The 22,180-nt window shown below is 40.2% G+C and overlaps 1 protein-coding gene across 1 annotated transcript in view; it reads left to right on the top strand.

Moving 5' to 3' along the window:
- Positions 1-22,180, top strand: part of LOC111144434 (CUB and Sushi multiple domains 1) — a 1,720,260-nt gene that overhangs the window by 1,619,370 nt on the left and 78,710 nt on the right. The window contains exon 49 of the mRNA XM_022498737.1: positions 3,344-3,529. Within this exon, the coding sequence (XP_022354445.1) occupies positions 3,344-3,529 (186 nt within the window). The remainder of the gene's footprint in view (positions 1-3,343; positions 3,530-22,180) is intronic.

The following is a 22,180-nucleotide window of genomic DNA, read 5'->3' as shown; positions in this document are numbered from 1 at the left end:
AGGTCAGTTCTCCTGGGCTTCTCACCCAGAACCTACACACATTTACCTTGAGATGTGGGCATTGCTCAAGGGGACTAAGAGGATATCAGGGCATGAGAATCACAAGTCTAAGGCGACAGACAAACCCCAAGAATCACTGAGCTTTTTGAAGGGAAAAAATGGAGAAAGAAAGAAAAAAAAAGAAAAAAGAAAAAGAAAGCAAAGCAAATGGTGCCGTGTTGAAACTTGATGGGCAGTAGAAAGAAAAGGATCCTTGTTAGTTACAGGGAACACTCATTTAAAGTGGGGAAAAAATCAGAGAAGCATTTAACCCTACAAAGACAAGAATGGCTATGGTTTGGTCTTAAATACGTAAGAAAAAAAATCCCATATAGGCTTCATATTCTAAAAGAGCAATAGGGACACTGGACAGTGGAGTAGCTCTTCCACTTATGTATTTGAAACCAAATGTTAAATATCTCATGATATGTAATGGAAATAAGGTGATTTACTACTGATTTCCTCTGCCTCTTTGCTCTCTTTAATAAAGAGATTACAAGGAGTTTATCCTGTCAACTCATGTTTTTCTTTACAAAACAAATAAGTATCAATGATGATCATGTATGTAACTTCTACTGCTAATACTAATAATGCATTCTTATTTATTGGATGTCTACATTGTATGAACCCAGTGGTAGTTGCTCTGTATACATTATGTCATTTACTCCACACAATTTTCTCCGAGGTGGCCTTTATTGACCTGAAAGCAATGAGATAACTTTCATTAAGCCTTTTAACTGAAATCATAGAGCTGGCAAATGTCATAGACACAAGCTAATATAGAAATCTGACTTTAAAGTCAGATTTTAAGGGATGAGTAGGTGATTGTTCACTTAGGTTGGCGGGAACTATAATGTTATATTCGTATAGTCAAAAAAAATGAAGAAGATTTGCTCCCTTCAGCTATAATAAAAGTAAGAACCTACTGCGTATTTTCAAAGTCATATGCATTTAGGTCATTGACATTTAAAAAGTGATCTTAAGAATATCTGCCATTTAGTAATCATACAAAATTTTTGGAAGGAATGAATAGATGAGACAATACTAGACATTAATGGGAAGCTCCTTTATCCCATGAACCTAAATTTCTAAGTCTGTAAGGGTTATGCCATCTATCTTCATTGAATCAGAAGTGTGAGAATGTCATGGTTGATTGATTGCCAACTTCTTTTAAGCCCCACCAAACAGCCTACTGTTAAGATAGTCTAGAGAGGCCAAAACCATCGCTCAAGGCCAAACAAAGATTCCCTGCTGTTGATCGGATGACAGAAAGTGGGTCTCCTTAAGTGCTTGGAATCAGGGTTCATGTGTGAAGTAAGCTTCTAGATTTAGCAGAAGTTGTTAGAAAGCTTTTCTGTTTTGGCCTCCAGGGTATGAATCCCTTTAAGGTAGGATTTCATGGATATTTGCAGAATGTTACCTGCCAAAGAAATGTCATTTCATTAGACACTAACCCCAAATGAGAGCTAGAAGGTAGCTGGGCACTGAGCATGCTTCAGCAAGGAGAGAAATTTAGGTTTGTGAGAATGAACAAATGATTGTTTGAGTGAAATCCGAGAGGAACTGGTGAGGAAAGAAGGGATGGGTGATGCCAAGAGATCCAGTCACAAAGGACATTCACTGCATTCAATAAATTAAGATGAACGTTTTGCAGATGCTCAATACATTGCCTCAATAAAGCAATAGCTTTGGAAAGCCAGAGGTTAATAATTATTTTAAATACTTTGTCCAAAATCATGTCTATATGTCTGAATTTTTATCCCCTATCTATTGCAAATGTTTATTAGAGTAATATATATTACATACGTATTATATATATGTATGTTTTAGATGGTTGAAATAGCTGATTAGACATTTAAGCACAAGAGAAACTTGAGTACTTGGACTTTCCAGAAGTTTCATCTTTATCAGCCTCTACATGTATACATTGTTTTAGCTCTCTCATAATTTTCCATTGTATTTATTGAAGGTTGTGCTAAAGAAACAACAGAACAGCCAGAAGACTCAGAGTGAACCTCGGGTAGTTCATAGGGCTCTCCTAGGATTCGAAGGTGGCCTCAGGAGTCACAGGTCTGCTCTGTGGCCCAGGTTCTACACAGAGTCCCTCTGATTCCATGGGCGAGTCATTTTCTCCTTCTGACCCTCTGTTTTCTTTATCTGTAAAACTATAAGTTTATATAAAGTCATTCAACCTATCCTTTCAGCTCTAACAAGCTACATGTGTTTTTTTATTAGAATAATGTGGAAACATTTTAAATGACTCAAACTTAGAATCCATGAGATGAATAATATGTTAAATATCGATCGCATACACGGAGGCCAGTACTCTAGTTATTGGAAAAGTTCTCTTTGACAAGAACACCTGGACTCGGTTTGTGTCGTAGGGAGTGACTCTCCATCTCTTTGTCCTGTCTTACTGTTTTCTTTACTGCAACTTATAGTCACGTCACTTGAGATGTATTTTATGTTGGTTTGTTTTGTCTTGTTTCCTTATATCTCATACTAGGTGAGTCTGGATCAGAGCTAGGAAATTGAAGAAGACAGTGTTTACCCTGAACTCTCCCGCCATCTTCCTTGTCTTTAAAACATGTCCGCTTCCCTCATCCCACTCTCTTGTGTGGCCTCACACTGAGAGCAGCCTGCTTAGCACTGTGCTTTCTGCTCTAGGTACCTTCCCATTCTCCTCCCACCTTCCCTTCCTCCTCCTCCTTCCTCCTCAAGGGCTTGTGTTCTGACAGGTAATTTATAAAATAACAAATACTGTATTTGTAGATGCATCAGTCATCTTGGCTCAGTGATTTGCGTTTTATTAGGAATGCCTGGGGCTTTAAGGAAGAGGAGTCGTGGAGGGAGGGGAAGGTGCACATAAGGGGAGGTTAGACTGTTGGCTTCAGTTCTGATTCCTGAGAGATCTCGGCACCGAGGCATCAGTAGATTTTGCAATGGTAGAGATGCTCTTCCCTCCTTTCTTTGCAGTATTAGCTGAAGTAGAAAGCCTGACCCTTTGGCATCCTGAGCATGGCCATCCGAGAAAACACCTCAGTGTGTTTCAACAGTTTCACAGCAGTCAGACTTACCTTCCGGGATCCTAATCACACAGATGCTCTACTCTGAGCAGTTTTCCATGGTTTCTCATCAACCCTCAAGATCCTTAAAACATTGAAAATGTGTCCACTTATTCCACACATTAGAAATATAAAAACCTCTCTACTTGTCTATGCACTGGCCATGAACCATAGCAATGGAGCAACGAAGTGACATAACATCTTGCAAGAATAACTGTGTTTCTGCCATTTCTTTCCAGCTGTGTCCTGTGGAATCCCCGAGTCCCCAGGAAACGGTTCATTTACGGGCAACGAGTTCACGTTGGATAGTAAAGTGACCTATGAATGTAACGAGGGCTTTCAGCTGGAAGCTGGCCAGCAAGCAGCCGCTGTGTGTCGGGAAGATGGATTATGGAACAACACAGGGAAGCCCCCCATGTGTAAACGTGAGTGTCCGGGGCCTTTGCATATCCTGGCAGATTTAATTTGGAGTGAGATTCATGGGTGAGAGCTCCAGATTACGAAGTACAGAGACCCTCTTCTACAGCAAGTGAGGCCCTGGTCTCTTGCATTGTGGTGATATTAGAGCCAGTCTAAATTTGAAATTGCTAAAGACAGATAGATAAATAAATGATAAGATAAAAAAAATAAAACCAGTCTCTTCCCCAGAAAGTGCTGCAACCATAAAAGATAAGCTCGGCCTTCTTGAAAATTGGTCAGATAGAATCACGTCGGTTCCGTCAAGATCTAGACCCTCTGATTTATGCAGCAAACCTTGGCCATGCTGTCACTTTCAGTTTGGTTAGATGACCTCTAGAGGAGGTTGAGACATATAGCTTGGCGATAGTATTCTATGCAAAATTAAGACATAACTCAACGTGAGTTTCCTATCCGCCTCCCACCTCTTTATAAATTCCTTGAGGTTAAAGCAGTGCTTTGCCTCTTAGTGTATCAGCTACTCTATATAATACATGGGTGTTTAGTAAATGAGTCACTGATTTGTGAAGAGTAAGTTTTCTGGAAAGTTCTTTATGGTATATAAATATGTATATATATATATATATATACACACATATATACACACACGTATATATACATGTGTATATATACAGTATATGTAGATATATACTATATCTATATATATGGTATATAGTATTCTTAAAAGGATCAGAAATTTGGGCTCGTGCTTATACTGTAGTCTTAAAAAATAATAATAAACTCCATAGTGCAGAGCCAAAGAGAGCAAAAGTTCACACACACACACATACATGCACATAAAATGTACACCAAAATATCTTTGTATCTATATTAAAACTAGCTTCAAACTAGAAGTAATCTATTTAATTTCTAAAAATTGAGAACTATATATTTCCACATAAACAGTATTTTTGCTCTTATGATATTTGAAAAGTATTTCCACATGGTCTTATAAAACTAGTTATAAAACTAGTTTATTGACCTCTTTTTGTGTGTAGCATTTTGGTTATGTTAAAATTATTTGAACTGCTTAGCTATGAACACATAAATGTTTACAGAACATGGTTGACTTCTCTCCATAGTTCTTATTTTCCTTGTCATCATTTTCATCTATTTTTTTTAATTTTGCTGATAATTATTGCTTTTCCTGAGAAGCAGTGAGGCCTCTCAACAGTGAGACACTGTTGAGACAATAGTAATATTTCTCACTTTTTTATTTAATAAAGAACTATTTTATTATAATTAAAAATAGTATAGGAAACTAGAATAATAAGATATATTGGTAGGTTTTTAAGTTCAATCCTAGATAAATTTTTTTCTCTCGAAATGAAAGCCTAACCCCACAGATGTCAATAACATTGTATGTTTTGGCTCTTTATAATGAAAACAATTTCCTAGGCATTTAAGACATCGCTCTCTTTGCACACAGCCTAGAGGTTGTTATGAATAGTCCTTGTCAATGTAAGGTGTCTACCTTGTGCCACATGTTTCAAACAGTTTATCTCTTAATCTCCTGACAGCTCTAGAAGGAGGACACACACCACCTTCCCAATGAAGTAAAAGCTACTTGTCGGCAGAGTTTGGGTTGAATTCCATTCTCTCTAGTTCTCAATCCTGTGCCCTTTCCCTAATGCCGTGGTTTGGCACTCTGGTTACACATAAAATCATGTGTGTAATCATTACTAGTGTCCAGATCTGACTCTCAGAGATCCTGAGTCAACTAGTCTTGGATGGAAAACAGGCATCAGTGTTTTTGTTTTAAGTGCTCTGGGTGCTATGCTTAAAATGTCAGGTATCTGCTAGGTCTTAAAGGGAAAGCAAATTTAAAATTTGTATAGCATCTGAGAAAGATATGATAAGTGACAAGGTAACTGTGCAAATGACGTAAATGCAATTTTTATTCTTACATCCTTTTTTAAAAATAGACTTTGTCTCTTAGAACAACTTTAGGCTTATAGGAAAAATAAGCTGGAAGTACAGAGATTTCCCGTATACTCTCTCCTCCCGATTATCACGAGTACCCCCCAACAAGTGGAGAGGTTCATTTTTACAAGTGATGAACTTGTTTTGATACCCCATTATCACCCAAAGCTCGGCTTACAGAAGGGTTACTCTGGGCATCATACATTCTGTGGGTTTGGGCAGATGGGTAAATATATATATCAACCATTACGGTGTCTACCTGTATTTTCAGTGCCCTAAAAATCTTCATACTCTGCCTGCTATCTGCCCCACCCTACTCCCCTCCCCTTAATACCTGGTAACCATTAATCTTTTTTCCCTGTCTCCATAGTTTTGCCTCTTCCAGAATGTCCTATAGTTAGAATCATACACTATGTAGCCTTTTCAGAATAGTTCTTTTCACTTAGTGACATGCATTGAGGGTTCCTCTATGTCTTTGCATGGCTTGATAGCTAATTTCTTTTTGGTGCACAATATTTTGTTGTCTGGGTGGACCACAGTTTATCCATTCCCCCCAACTGAAGGAGAGCTTGCTTACTTCCAAGTGTAGGCTCTTATGAATAAAGCTGGTGTAAATATTCGGGTGCAGGTTTTCTGTGGACACAAATTTTCAACTCTTTTGAATAAATACCAAGAAGCATGATTGTTGGGTCATATGGTAAGAGTATATTGAGTTTTCCAAACTGGCTGCACTGTTTTATATCTTCCTCCCCAGCAATGGGTGAGAGTTCCTGGTGCTCCATGCCCTCATCAGCATTCAGTGTTATCAGTGTTCTGTACGTTAGCCGTCAATATGTGTGTAGAGGCATCTCCTTGTTGTGCTAACTTGCATTTCCCTGGGGGCATATGCTGGGAAACATGTCTCCATGTGCTTATTTGCCATTGGTCTACCTTCTTTGGTGAGATTTATATGTAGGGCTTTTGCTTGCTTTTAATCAAGATGTTTGCTTTATCGTTGAGCTGTAAGAGTTCTTTGAAAATTCTGGCTACCAGTCCTTTATCAGAGATGCTTTCTCTAAGTGTCTCTTCCCAGGCTCTGGCTTGTCTTCTTATCCTCTTGATGGTGTCTTTCTGTCTTCTCATTCTCATGATGGTGTCTTTCAGAGCAGGAGTTTTCAATTTTAATGGAGTACAGGTTATCAATTCTTTCTTTCATGGAACATGGCTTTGGTGTTGCCCTTAAAGAGTTATCCCCCCAATAAAGGATCACTTAGATTATCCCTTGTGTTACCTTCTAGGAGTTTTCTACTTCACATGTGGGTCTTGATCCATTTCAAAGTAATTTTGGGGGCAGGTGTAAGTTCTGCACCTATCTTCATCTTGGCGTGAGGATGTCTGGTTGTTCCAACACTATTTATCGAAAGTCTAGATGTGCTGAATTTGTATTACTTTTTGCTCCTTTGCCAAAGATCAATTTACTATGTGTTTGGGAGATTTAATTTTCTGCTCCATCTATCTACGTGTCTTTTTTTTTTTCCAGTATCACAATGACTTCTCACTTTTGTTTTTATTTCGTTAAAACAGAATACAAAATGACACTTTTTTCCAAAACGTTTTTAAATGAATGCAAAAATTTGGAAAATTAATTGAAAAAATATTTCCCATTTTCCTACAAAATCAATCTTCTTTTTGGTTGTCAATATTTCTAGGGACATAATTGATTGTACTAAAAATGCCCTGATGAACACAGATACTTCCATTATTTGTAAAGCTATAGGAAAGGCTTTAAAGCCATAATTTTTCCTAAAGATAATCCAGCTTATTGGGGATCACAGACATATGGTCTCAGTGGTGTTTTTATGACATTTTATTTTAACCAATAAAACATTATCTTTGGATTAATTAAAGGCTGTTACTTCAGATTGAAGCAATGAGCAAGACCCGTTAGTGTGTCACTGTAGTGTTGAATTATTTCATCCTGAGCACATGCTGGACAGAATGCCTCTGTACAAGCCAAACTCTTTTTTATGTATGAGCCATATGTAAGTGTTAAGGCCATACCTCATTGGGTTAAGCAATTACGCACACCAGGATTTTTAAACCTGCTTTACAGCTTGGTCTCCAATGGAGAATGCCAGTGCAAGTGGTTCCTATTTGGCAATGAACAAGTCACTATCATAAAACTGTAACATAAAGAGCCAACTATGTCAGATTAGGAGGAAAAGAGGCACGATATAGTTTTCCATGACAAATGTGTCTGTGCTACATCATTCAGTTACAATAACAATCCTGTGGAGAAACTATTGCTTTCCTTATCTTACTGATTTAAAAAAAAAATGAGTAACTGAGATAGCCCAAGTCTGCAGTTTGCAACCAGGTACATGTGATTGGTCATTATAAAAACACCGAGGCAAGTATTTCATTGCACCGAAACTGCCCTGTTGGAGGTTCCCTGCTGCCCCAGGCAAAGCTATATGGCGACACTGATGGGTAGGTAGGGATCTTTGGGCATTTTGAAAGCACAGCAATTGTGTGACACTCCCAGAACCTGTCTGGGGATGCAGACAATACACAGAGTTTTTGTGATAAAATGGAAAATCAGCCCCAAATTTTCCAAATATTAATTGAAACTTTCAAGTATTTCTTGTCTCCTTATTCTCTGTTACATTTTACAAAAGGGAGACATAGATATTTTATTTAAGTTCTTTGGTATTCAGAGATTGGAAAACCTATTTAATCTTGGTGGGGTGGTGTTTACTTCACTTAATTTAAATTAAAGAAATTGCACAGAGTAAGCATAAAATTTTGTCTTGGGGTCAGAAAATTTGGTTACTGTGGAGCTCTGAAATGCAGATTTCCCCCAGGCCAGTTCCTCTGTGTACTTTGTTGACATGACAGGATTTTGTTTCTTTACGGTCTGCAGTGGCATATAGATCACTACCGGACTCTAAGGAGAAAGGAAGCACTTCTGCTTTGATACATAGTAAATGTAAATGGTAAATAAAATGAGTTGGTGTGGCCCACAGGTTTACTGAAGGAAAGGCTGTAATAAATAACTTTTTCAGTTTGCACATCTCCCTAGCAGGCAGATCTCCCAGGCAAGTGCCTGAGGCTCATTTCTTTTCATTTTAATTATTTACTGAGACTGAATTTGGATCCTTGAAGATATGATTCATGCCAGTGGCATAATAGAACGAGGGAGGCTCTTGGTATTAATGTGTGGGTTTAACAGTTTGGCAGAATGATGAATAGGCGTGCATAATATACTCTGCATTTAGGAGAAAGCAAAACCATTAAAACTGCCTTCTAAGGAGAAATGAATTCAAAGTCCTAGTCCCAATGTATAGGTTTTCTTTTTTTAACCACTGGTGTTAGTCAGTGAAGCAATTTTGTCATGGATAATTTGTCAGAGACCTACTATGCACCAGGCTCTATGAGCATGTTACCTGATCAAATGCAATGCCTGTGTGTTTTGGGAAAGGAAGAATAAGTTAAAGCCATACCAAATAGCTTTATATGACCTGTAAATAGCTCAAACATAGAAAAACTAAGATTAGATATAAACAAATTATCTAGTTACTTGGCTAGTTAGCTGGGTATGCATCAGCATATATGTAGGTAAATGCATCCATCTGTATATAATACATTTTATAACTATATGTGCACATATTACCAAAAATACACCTGTGTAAAAAAATTATAAAAAAATATACACCTGTGTGTACATGCATAAATGCAAGCATGTATATTCATGCATGTGTATCACATACTTAGAAATAGAGGTATGTAATGTATGTGCATATTTTATATGTATATATTTATATTAAATAAATGTATATATGTATATATCTGTAATGCTTATAAATATAAAATAATATTTTATATAAAATGTTTTGGGGGATGTATATTTATCCACTTAGTCCCTTAAAAAATGGACTGAAAATTGCTTACATGGTGTCTATATTGATTACCCCCATTTTCAGAGTAGAATACATGTTATACTTCACGTATTACACCTTGACAAACATGGCGTTATCCTAAATCATGTCCCTGAAGCCCTGTGTTGTGTAATCAATTCTCTGTCTGGCATCACTGAGTTTCCACTGTGTGTCAGGCCCTGTCATAAGCATTTAATATGCCTTCGATCTTTGAGTCCTAAATTTAACAGACGTTCGAAGCACTATTATTATCCCCATCTCGCAGATGGGAACTGGGGACCCCGAGAAGTGGAAACCTCCCCAGGGTTGCACAGTTGGACCTTGGCAGAGTTGGGACTGAGGGTGAGGGCGTCCATCTGGCATCGGCCCTTCCATGCTTGTCCCCGGGCCAGGTCTGCACATGTGGCTGCCATGAAGAGCCCGTCCTGACTACACTGTGCATTCACAAGGGACTTGGTTAAGATCTTAGCAAACTTGATGAAGAACAGTCCAGTTCCCACCTGATCTAAATACATAACTTCATGTGCATATGCATTTAAAAAATACATACAAAGCTAAAAGGAAAAGCAAAGGAAAGGTCTATGTATGAGTTGGGAGGCGTGAATCTATCCTTATCTTCCAAGTGTGTTTGTTACCAGATTTGGAAAGATGGCCGGACCAGGAGGTCGGGTCAGAGCCAGACACCCCTGCAGCGCCTCGTAGTGCTGCACTGCCTCACGTCCAGCCCGCCCTGGTTGGGCCCGGGTCTGCCGCAGGGGAACGGGGATCAGAGCCGGCAGGTGCATGGGAGTCCATCTGGCAGGGTTCTGATGTGTTAGGTGAGCCTACACACAGTTGAGAAACGTCTTCTAGAAGCTTGGCCGGTTTCTGCTCCTCGATGTTGGGACGCATTGCTTTGTGGGGTGGGTTGTGCATCTCTGTGCGAGGCAAGGAGGCATGGCGTCCTGCCTGTGAAGCCTCTTCCCGGGGGCCATCAAGTAGTGCCCACCTCAGCTACTGCGCCTTCTGCTGGGATGAAATGTTTTCAGGCTGCCCGGCAGGCCGTGCGCACTTGACCCTGTTGCTGAACATGTTCTGAGATCTTGATGCTCTGTTGGAGATCAGATATCATTTCAGATTAGATTCAGTCCTTTTCTTTAGAACAAGCTGGATTTTACTCTATGACTTTTCTGCTTCTTTTATTTGCAAAGATTGGACATGACTTAGACCAGCTTTTTGTGTTTTTTTTTTTTTTTAAAGATTTTATTTATTTGACAGAGAGCTATCACATGCAGGCAGAGAGGCAGGCAGAGAGAGAGAGAGAGGGAAGAGGAAGCAGGCTCCCTGCCTAGCAGAGAGCCCAATGCGGGACTCGATCCCAGAACCTGAGATCATGACCTGGGCCGAAGGCAGCGGCTTAACCCACTGAGCCACCCAGGCAGCCCAGCTTTTTGTGTTTTAACTGGAGTTGTGAACAGGTTCCCCTTGGCTCCTTGGTAAACATGAGAAAGAAAAATTTGCCCTTTAATGCTCAGTGGTAAATCTGGGTCTTGTTTTGTGCAGGTCATTTATCTTCCCTAGGAACTGGGCTATGTTAGTTACTTTGTTTCATCTTTAAGAAACATGAACACTGCACAGCAGGTGCATTTGTCCATTTGGCTCATGGCTGTATCTTTATCATGACTGGTGGAATGATTCTCATGGCCCCCGTCAAACAAGGTGTGAGGAAACTATTTGTTTTTGTTTTTGTTTTTATGATTTTTTTTTTTAGAAGAACTAAACCAATTTATTGAGGCATAAATAACTTTTATACACCCTCGACTCTGTTTCCTCTCTAGTACATTTTAATTCATAACTTTTATATATTTCTTTTAATTTCTATTTAGTTTTGAGTAGTTAAAAATAACCATTTTTATTGCATAATTGTTGTCTAAAATATTTAGTGTTAAGATAAGATTCTTTTTAAATACAAATTTAATATATAAATACCTACATCTATTTACCATCTATGTTAAGACAGGAAATCCAAAGACAGGAAATCCTTAAATCTCTGAAACTTGATTTATCATCAGCAACTCTCTGTAGTCATATTGATGGTTGTCTCAACCTCAAGAGACTTTGGTCAGGGTTAAATAAAATTAATTCCTGCCACTAGTCTTGAAATATGGTAGATTCCACCCTGTGGAGATGGTCAATGGAAGTGTATGACTGTTTTTTAAGTTGCTACTGTGTAACCAGAGTGACTCATGAGCAGGAGAGGTTTTCACTCTTTCAGGCTGGATAGTTGAGTCTTTTCCCAGCCAAGTAGCCTGAGATGTGTGCCCGGCCAGGCAGGCTGCTCTCGGCTGACCAGGGCTCTGCTCCTTGTGTCTTGCTCCAAAATGCTTCTACACCTGGTTCAGGCACAGAGAGAGCATGCACTTATTGAAATGCAAAATAATCCTGAAACATTGATTTTGTGCATGTGTGTTATACACACACACACACACACACATATGTATATATATATTTTGAGGAATTAATGTATTGAACACAACACCTTAAAGGTCATTCTGCATATTCTGTACATAACTAATATTCTATTCTATTCCATTGAATGATGAAGTTCATTAATTTTACTAAATATAGGTATATGGACCCTTTAACTTTCATATGATGATTCTAACCCTAAAGTATGGGAGGATAGGAAGCATAACACAGATTCCTAGCTCTCTGAGCTCTTAAACTAAATCTCCCCACAAAACGATGTGATGCTGGTTCTTCTGAATGTTTAATGACGTTTCAACCAAAAATAATATTTTCATTCATCTGTCACCCGTACTGAAGTTTTTTGAAGAAGAATGTAACTGGATGCCATGTGCGATATCATGCGTTGAGTTATAAGAATTTAGAAACAATTTAAGAATTGCTAGAAGGCAGTTTTCAGGTCTCAAGTTTTCCAGTTGAGCCCCTTCTCAAGCGTGGTCATGATGCAACACGTGATCCTTTGTGTGTGGAGTCTTCATGGAAGGAAAGCATGTATGTGCAACCTTTGTTGTACTGACATCATAATTTGCTCCGTACTGACATCATCGTAGTGCCAGAGTCAGAGGACGTAACCAACCCTTTACTCCCACTGACTCTAGGGCCATGCCTTCTTACACACCAGCTTCCCAGATGCCTCCCTCATCCTTTCTACAGCAAAGTGCCACCAACGTTCTGGAAGCATCCATGTCTTCCCACTCTTCTTTTATCTTCTCCTTCAGGTCTCTGCCAGCCTGTATCCAGAGCATTAACGGTTGAGGATCTGACCAATAAAGCAGGGGTCTTCAACCATCATACAACATTTCCTCGTGGCTTACATTAGTTGAATGACCATGGACATAGACACCAATCCCTAGTTTGTACGGTTTATCTCCATAATAGAGCTCAGGGGTCTTCGGGCAGGGTCCTAGCCCTGCTCTCGTGGCACTAACTGTGCTATATATACAGTAATTTTAAGATTTAGGGTCACATTCATCATAACCTACAATTACCCGGGAGACATTGTTAGACTCTTATTTAAAACAATGCAAGGAGGCAGTTCTCACTAGGGGAAATGAGAAAGAATATTTAAGCAAGTGCATTAAATATTTTTGAGCAAGCAATTTTCTTTCCCCAAAAACTCTAAAGATGTTCCTAATTATAGGAACTGACTAGTAGCTGGCTCAGTGTTGACTGTCAGTGCCTACTGAAACCATGACCTTAGAAAGCGGGGCTAATAAAACGGTGACGTCACTGTTGTGGATTCCTTTGTTGGAAGCGCAGTCAATTACATTGTGAAACATCGAGATTTTGTACTTTTAATCTACACTTAGATTAGCAGCACCATTTCATCCTGTCCAGGGGGAGGTTTAGACTCATTTAGTATAATTAAAAATAAGCCGTTCAGTAATTTAAAAAATAGCTCTACTGGAAAACCTAGATTATAGAATTACAAAAAAATTCTGAACCATATTTCCCATTATCACTACATGGATGAGGTTAATTCAACACTGGTCTTGTTTTCTTATTGAGAACAGATTTTCTGGAAGGTGTTTACGCTACAATAGAGTTGGAATATTCGTTTTTTGGCATAGCTACAGTCAGTTATGTAAATGCTCTAGGGTCTGACTTGACTAAGATATATTTATTAGGACTAACATAGCAGCAAAATCACAAGAAGACCGAGACAGAAAATGTCTGATCTCAAGAGGCTTTTGAATGAAGTTCATAACTGAAAAAGGCAGTAGTCACCAGAATGAGAAGTCCAGCAATTTCAGGGCCAGAATGTAAGAATGTTCAGAGGTTTTAGATTTAGTCGGGAACCTTGGAGAGGGGGTGGGTAGGAGCTCTGAAGTGTTTGGACGTTTTTGGTCTGAGGGTGAAAAGTTGATTGCTCTCAGGTGACCCATAAATTACCTGCTAGAAGTTTGCTTTTAAAACTCCATGATTTCGCTCTTTATTAATTTGCTACTCTTATTCTATTTTTAAAGATTTATTTATTTATTGAGAGAGAGCAAGAGCATAAGCAGGGGGAAGAAAGAGGGGGAGAGAGAGGGGGACTCCCGCCTGAGCAGAGAGCCTGATGTGGGACTTGATCCCAGGACCCTGGATCATGACTTGAGCGCAAGGCAATGCATAACTGACTGAGCACCCAGGCGCCCCTCACTACTCTTATTCTAAATAACACACACTAAGCATTTGGTTAAAATCTGATATAGCCAAAATCCAAAACCAAGTTATTTCCTTAAGAATCCCATAGTCTCAATCCAGTCTTTGTCAAGGGACTTCCTATCACAGTGATGTTGAAATTGGAGGGTGTGGAATGCATTTCCATTGCCTCTGTATGGTCCTTCCCCCTGAAGACCATATCTTCATTATTTACCTACACCAAAGCAGGAGTGTTCTTCAGTTTCTAATGCTCCAGAACAGAAACCGACTTCTCCCTCCCCTGTCCAGAGAGTCCAGATTGTTGTGGACATGCTGAAAGCTCACTTAAGTTGTGAGTAGGAAGGACATTATGAGGCTGCTTAAATCATTTTACTCCAATGGCATCTAATTGTAATTTTACAAATCTAATTAAATGTGCTTGAACTAAACTTGGTAATAAGAAGCACTTACCCGCATTGAGTATGATGGGGGAGAATCTGTTGTTAAATGAGAAATGACAATTGCATCCTGGCATGCATGGGCTGATTGGAATATTCCAGAAGATTTATGATACGTGTCTGTAATTTATGGGGGTGGGGAGGCTGAAGGGCTTTTATTTATAGTGGAATACTGTCACTGTCTGAATATCTTAAACAAAAACAACTGTTAGTCTTCCTGCTTTGGCACTGGCTAAATGAGTCTATCATAAATCAGAATCACTCATGGTAAGATTAAAAGCTAGAATTTCTCAAGTACAATGCAAAATATTTTGTGTTATCACTGAAATGTTCACAAGATAGAGAAATGTGTTTCCCCTTTTTGTGCACAGGAGCTTTGCATGGTCTGCACTTTCAGCTGAGCTGATCTGAGAAGTATCATTTTGGGATTTTTACTTTGTCAAGCTCATCAAGCTATGAACTGTGTCAAATACTTGGGAATGGTTGGGAACACGTGTTCTCTGGAACTTGTTGAAATACAAGAAAATGGTTCCTTGAGAGTTGTTTTCTTTAAGGTGACAGAAGAGAATCTGTATTTCCTATTTTTGAAGATTTTTATTTATTTATTTGATAGAGTGAGATAGAGCACGAGAAGGGGGAGTGGAAGAGGGAGAAGCAGACTTCCTGCCAGCAAGGAGCCCAATGCGGGACTCGATCCCAGGACCCCAGGATCATGACCTAAGCCAAAGGCAGATGCTTCACTGACTGAGCTACCCAGGCACCCCCGTATTTCCTCTTTTATAAAGGAAAGAATATAAGGTCAACTGGCAGACTGTGTACTTTCTACCAAGCCAGCCATGTCTACATTTTTAAATTTATTTTTTAAACCTATATTTATTGAAAATATTTAATTTCCCTAAAGTAGACCCGGCGACTTATTCACTTATAATTGTCATAAAAACTGATTTATAAGATTTATGTAAAGAGGATGCTTTCTCTCGCTATATTTTCCAGATGAACTAGCCTTTTAAAACTTTTTTTTAAATTATGTTATTATTTATACAACAACATTCATAGGCTAGTGTGCCCGGAGTCCTCATTGAATTAATTCTGAAGACCATGTCCAGCATCGCTTGTTTTAGTCATGTGGAATAAACGCAACGTTCTTGCATTGTTTCTAGTAGTGGAGGAAATGACCGGGTCAGAGAAATAAAAGGCAGGACAGCGGTGAAGATTCTGGCCTGGTCTGGGTGAGCCTGAGCTGACTGCCTTATCACAATGAAAACACGTTGTCCCGGGCGCAGTGATGCTGCAAGGATGAGCTTAGTGTGAGGTTGTATATACGATTCCATATGCCACGGGAAGGGGGCTTTGTGGAAAACACGACATGACTGCAAGTCTGCAGAAGCGGCAGCCGTCCTTAGCAGGCGTCTGTGGCTGCAGGTGATCGGGGAGGATGCGCAGGGGCACGGGCCAAACCCCAGTGAGTTCCAGTCTAAGAGTCTCCGAAGGAAGAGTGAAGTGTTTTCTTTCAAACTCTCAGCGCAGTGGCATTCACAGTGCTCTGTGTTGGCCTGTGACGATAATTCCACGTTGTCTTTGTAAGTCTTAGGAGAGACACACGTTCCCACACAGCTGGCTTCTGACTGGGGGGCCGGCCCGCGGCCAGAATGGGAAACCACAGAAACTGACCCCTGGGACTCAGTACGCTCCTCCTCCCTTCCTGGGCTCCTTGCTCGAGCCCTTAGCTCCACTCCCCCGACTCTGCCGTCCCGTAGATACTCAGTCACACTTACCCCATTCTTCTGTTATGCGTTATGTCCCAGAATGGAACGTCCCCATGGAGCAAAACAACCAGTGGCGCACGCGTCATTTTCTGCACCTGCCCTAACACGGCGTGCATTTGCCTTCCTCCTGTAGCTTACATTTTTGTTTTCCTTTCTTTTTTACCCACCAGGTTGGGATGTCGTGGGAAGAAATAAAAAATTAAGAATATAACAAAAACATTCTGTTTCTCTAAGTAACCCCTTGTTAAATAATTGCGCATTGACTTATTTAACTGCACAGTGTAGGTCATATTTACATGATAAATATTGTGTACATGCATAGCTTCTATCAGTATATATGCATGTGTGTGTGCACAGGTGTGTGTGACACATCTGTGTGTAAACATGTATTTTTGTACCACAATACAGCATATTCTTTCATGGGCTCTTAGTTTAACTGTTTTGAGGTTTTTTCTAAAAAACAAACAAACAAAAAAAAAAAAACAAAAGAAAACTTCTTTCAGTTTTCATTTTTTTCCAGCCTATTTTTCATTAAAATTTATTTATTTTTCTTAAATAAACGTACTCTTATGGCTATCAGGCTCATAGTCCTAAATCCTCCGATCAGCTGATGGGCTTTTCTCTGGTGTGGCTCATGTGTGGGCAGCCTGGGTCCCACAGAAGAAATGACAGAAGGAGGCAAAGCCATGTGCGGTCTCATCGTCCAGCAACAACCACGTCCACACTCGCTGCATGCCTCCCACCTTATTTTCCTTCCACCCCTTTTCTGGAGGTTCAAGGCCCACCTTCCAGGGGTTCCCCAAACTGCACTCATCACAGCAGCCCTGCTGTGCGCACCACACTTTCTCCTGTGTCCACACGCAGAGCAGAGGTCATGTGGAATAGTCTTAGAGCTCCCGATGTCTGGTCATCATGCAGGCACTGGAATTAAGACAGGGAGGTACCGGACAGGGGAGCACAACCAGAGCTGGGGCAGAGAATGCAGAGTCCAGGACACACTGGGTTGAATTCCAGCAAAGGCACAATGTGGGAAAAGGTGGGTTTTGGAGCAAGTGGTTCACTGGAAACACACATGGAAAAGACGAATTTTGAGCCCCTACATTCCCGCGTGTACAAAATTGATGCAAGGTGATCACAGGCGTAAGTGAGAAAGGTCAGACCTAAAGCTTCTGTAAAACTACAGCCTCACAGATTCTGTCGTCCCCCTGCATGAGCTTGGCTTAAAGAAGGATGTCAAAACGACATGCAGATTAACGGCGCCAAAGGAAAAAGAAGATACATGGGACTCCATTAAATTTTCATATTCCATCTCTCAAAGCACGTGTTTACAAGCCTGGTCAAGACAAACCCAGAAAGGGCGAAGATACTTGAAGGATGTGTATGAAACACAGACAGTTTAGAGAACTTCAGTAAGAAGAATGCAGAGTATCTGTTGGCCGCCACTAGCCTCCCACGACGGGACTGACAGGTTTGTAGAATACAAACGACTGCAGACCCGGCGCTGACAAGAACGTGAAGCAACTGGTGGGCTAATATGTTGCGGATGAACTTGGGACCGGATACATTGTTTTGAGAGAAGACTCAGTAGCAGGTGTGAATGTTGAAAATACCGCTCAGAAACATGCCCGCAGTGCTCCTGAGTGCACTCATCCGAGGACGTGCGCAAAGGTTGTGTACTGTTAGAGGGCACGTGTCTGTCCTTAGCGGTCGGATGACATCCCTTCTGTCCCTGAAGCCTGTGCAGGTGGTGCTGATGGCGGCCCGGCTGAGCTTCTTGGGTGCCGCTAACGTTCGGATTCTTTAGGTTGTTGCCGATCACATGAGGGGTGTTTACAATGTAAAAACCCGTTGAACTGTGCAATAGTAATTTGTGCATTTTCTCTCTGGGTGTTTCCATACAAATTTACCTGGAAACCTAAGGAGCAGAAAGAAACCAACAATCCGAATGACCACAACAAGGAGAAATAAGCAAACAGACTAAAAACCGTCCAAGCAGCAAACGGGGGTGAAAACAGAACACTGGCTCGAGTGCAGGGAAATGAGGGGCTTCCTTTGTGGAAGTCTAGTGGCTTCCGGCTTTTTGTTCCCAGTGGCGTTTAAGGAGTTTTCTATCCATCGGCTTCTGGTAATGCTGGTATCTGGTGTTACAGCCAGAGAGGAGGGTGAAGCATTGAGAGAGAAAGCGCTGAGAAACTATTTCCTTTACCTTCCGATTTATGCCTAGTTTTCTTAACAGGAATAAAATAGTTATAACAAAAACACTTGTAAAAAGTAAAAATTAGCAATAAAATTGAAAGTAAAGTTTGTCTCTTTCTAAAGATCAGTAATGCATAAGTCAACAACGCTCAGTAATTTGTCATAAATGTCAAAATGAATAGCGGAGCATACTGTCAACGAAATGCCACTTTCTTCTTTTAAAATAATCATAAAAATTATTATATCTTTAATGTAATCAATTATATATTATTAATAGAATGACAACAGAGCTTTGCTGTTGTTGAATGTAACGGGACTAGTTATAAAGGTCTCAAACCTAAATCACATTAGAATGTGTTTCTGTGGGGATTATGGAATAGGACAGTTCAAGGGAATACAGAATGAAATAAATTTGGGAGTAGACATGTATTCTATAAAAATGAATATTTGGAAGTGTCAAATTGCTGGTTTTTTTATTGTCTTGGATCTGAGGAAAAGTGTTTTTGTTTTGTTTTGTTTTGTTTTACTTGAGGTATAAGTAGTTACCATAATTCGCTTGTCATATGCTGTCAATTATTTAAACTTACAAGGACAACTTTTAGGTCTTCAATGAAAAAGTGGAAAGTGAAATACATACATATTTTTTAATTCCTTGAAAGGCACACAGGTAGAGTTTTACACCAAAAGTAAGAGCTTGCTTGTGGACAGGTGTGAGGCGGGGGATGAGCTTTGGCAGGAGACAGGGTGGCATGCGGAAGGGTCAGCAGATCTGTCCCTTCCAGGGAGGTTTGGGGAGAAGAACCGAGGAAACCAGAGTCAGGTTTCGGACCTGGGCGACTGGGGCTGCTCAATTCACAGAAACACCAAGGGGAGAATGGAAGCGGTATTTGGGGCCTGCATAGCATCCCGTTTCCTTGCACAAGGCCCCGAATTCAGGCACAGGATTGCTGTTTGCCCTGCCAGCAGGCCGCGGCCCCCATGGGCACAGCCTCCTGTGGCACCCCTCCCCCACCCTTTACTGGCCGCACCTGCTCAGGGCTCCCTGGTGCCTGGGGCAGCGGGTGTGGTTGCACGCGGATGTCGACATGCACTTAGAACAGACTGTCCAGCGGTCCCTTTCCCCCTGCCTGGAGGAAACTGTTGTCTCCCACCAACGTGGTTTACCTGCCTTGGGATTGCAGCCCCCAGACCGTGTCCTCGCTCGCTCACACTCACACACAGGCAGGCTACTCTTGCTCCCTCAGAGCATCTTGGAAAACATTAAACAGAATCACAATGGCGACAGTTTCCAAGAACCTTCCCCTGCCCCCTCTTTGGAGAACAGAAGGACGGGTGAACTTCCACATTAAATATCTATTCAAGTCTCCCTTCTTTCTGTCCTCAGCTTCCCACCCCCCACCCCTTGCTCCACTTCTCACCTCCACTTTTGGGGGGTTTTGTTTGTTTGTTGTTTTTTGGTTTTTGTTTTTCTGCTACATCTTCTTAGTACGTTATTTTCCAAAGCAGTTGCACATGCACGCACACGCGTATAAATATGTCACCAGCACCTGTTTAAGGGCAGGGAGAACGCTCAAGAAAAAAGGGGACAAGACATAGTGTTTACAGTGAAAGAGCTTATGGCCTACCAGGGAGGAAAAGATCCAAGCAAACAATTAAACCAGAGTCGGATAATTACAAAGCAAAGCAAATAGCATTTTCACAAAGGGAGAGGTAATCATCCAGAATGTGGAGATCACCACTGTAGGTAGTATTAGCTCCAAGAAAATGACCAGTTCCCCTGGGCACGCCCGCATCGCATCCTTCCTGGGAGAAGTAGAGCTTGGAAAAGTTAGTCCAAGCAACTGAAAGTGGTCAGGTTCGTTTTAGAATCACCCTTCTTGTTGAAATGAAATGAATTTTATTTGAAACGGTAGTGGGATTGAAGCTGAGTTACGGATTTACAAGGTTAAAGGCACCGGAGACTTGTCAGAAATCGTCATCTTGCCTGGAATTCTAAAGGTATCCCAGTTAGAGAAAACTTTTACTTGTATCCTTAGGTAAAATGCTTGAATATCCATGCAAGTTCTGTTGTTTTCTTATTCAGTTACAAGGAACATACAGTGTTATATTAGTTTCAGGTGTACAATACAGTGATTCCACAGCTCTGTACCCTACTCAGTGCTTATCACAGTAAATGTGCTCTTAATCCCCTCAACCCATCCCCCCATTCTCCCACCCACCTGCCCTCTGACAACCACCCGCTTTGCTTCTATGTGTAAGAGTCTGTCTCTTGTTGTTCTTGCTGTTCATTTGTTTTGTTTCTTAAATCCCACGTATGCATGAAATCCGATGGCATCTGTCTTTCTCTGACTGACTCATTTCACTTAGCATCATACTCTCTAGCTCCTCCCATGTCATTGCAAATGGCAATGTTTTATTCTTTTTTATGGCTCAGTAATATTCTTGTGTGTGTGTGTGTGTGTGTGTGTACGTACCCCGCATCTTTGTTCATTCATCTTTCTGTGGATACTTCAGCTGCTTCCAGATTCTTGGCTGTAGTAAATAATTCTGCAACAGACGTAAGGGAGCCTGCATCTTTTCAAATTAGTGTTTTTGTTTTCTTTGGGTTAATAGCCAGTAGTGGAATTACTGGAGCAAATGGTAATTCTATTAATTTTTTGAGGAAACTCCATGTTGTCTATCACAGAGGCTGCTGTCTGCATTCCCATCAACGGCGTGTGAGGTCCCTTTCTTTGACCGCCTGACCGACATTTGGTGTTTCATGAGTTTTCCATTCTGGCAAGTGTAACATGGTGTCTCATTGTGGTTTCGAGTTGTACTTCCCTGCTAGCAAGTGATGTTGAGCCTCTTTTCATGTGTCTGTCGGCCCTCTATAATTTTCATTGGAAAAGTGTCTATTCAGGTCATTTGCCCATTTTTTAATTGGGTTATTTGGTGTTTAGTCATATAAGTGCTTTATATGGTTTAGATATTATGGCCTTATTAGGTGTATCATTTGCAAATATATTCTTGCGTTCAGGAGATTGTCTTTCTATCTTATGGATGGTTTCCTCTGCTGTGCAGAACTTTTTTATTTTGGTGCAGTCCCAATAGTTTAATTTTGCTTTTGCTTCTCCTGCCGAAGGAGACATATCTAGGAAAATGTTTCCACAGCCGATGTCAAAAAATTATTGCCTGTCTTTTCTTCTAGGATTTTTATGGTTCCAAGTCTCACATGTAGGACTTTTGAATAGCCATTTTGAATGCATATAAAATTTAGATAATCATTTTATTTAAAAATGTTTAAGAAAAATAGATCTAGGGTTACTTTTTAATTAGCAAGTCCTTTTCACTTTTTAAACCTCATTGAAACATTATCATAATAATATCAAAAAGTCCTTTTTTTCAGTTTATTTGCACATAGTATTGCTAAATTACTGATAGAAGATTTGATGAGATTTTTGTAACATTTGAATATGCCTAATTAAATTATATTAAACTTGTACAGAATTTACTTTTCAATTTAATTTATTTTTAAATAAGTAAAATTATTTATTAATATCATTCTGAAAAAGCTATGGTTTTTCTAGCTGCCTCACCCAGGCTCAACAAATTAATCTGTGGGGTCAATTCTGAAGGTGATTTACTGTGCTGCGTATTCATATTTGAGGAAGTGGAGTCCCAACTTTGTAAAATTCATTTGAAATATTATTGTACCTTTCAGAAAATATATATACTCACATACATTAACT

This window comes from Enhydra lutris, unplaced genomic scaffold (assembly GCF_002288905.1).
Source record: "Enhydra lutris kenyoni isolate GAN:26980312 unplaced genomic scaffold, ASM228890v2 scaffoldscaffold11, whole genome shotgun sequence".
Taxonomy (NCBI): Eukaryota; Metazoa; Chordata; class Mammalia; order Carnivora; family Mustelidae; genus Enhydra; species Enhydra lutris.
This window is presented reverse-complemented; position numbering and strand designations above follow the sequence as displayed.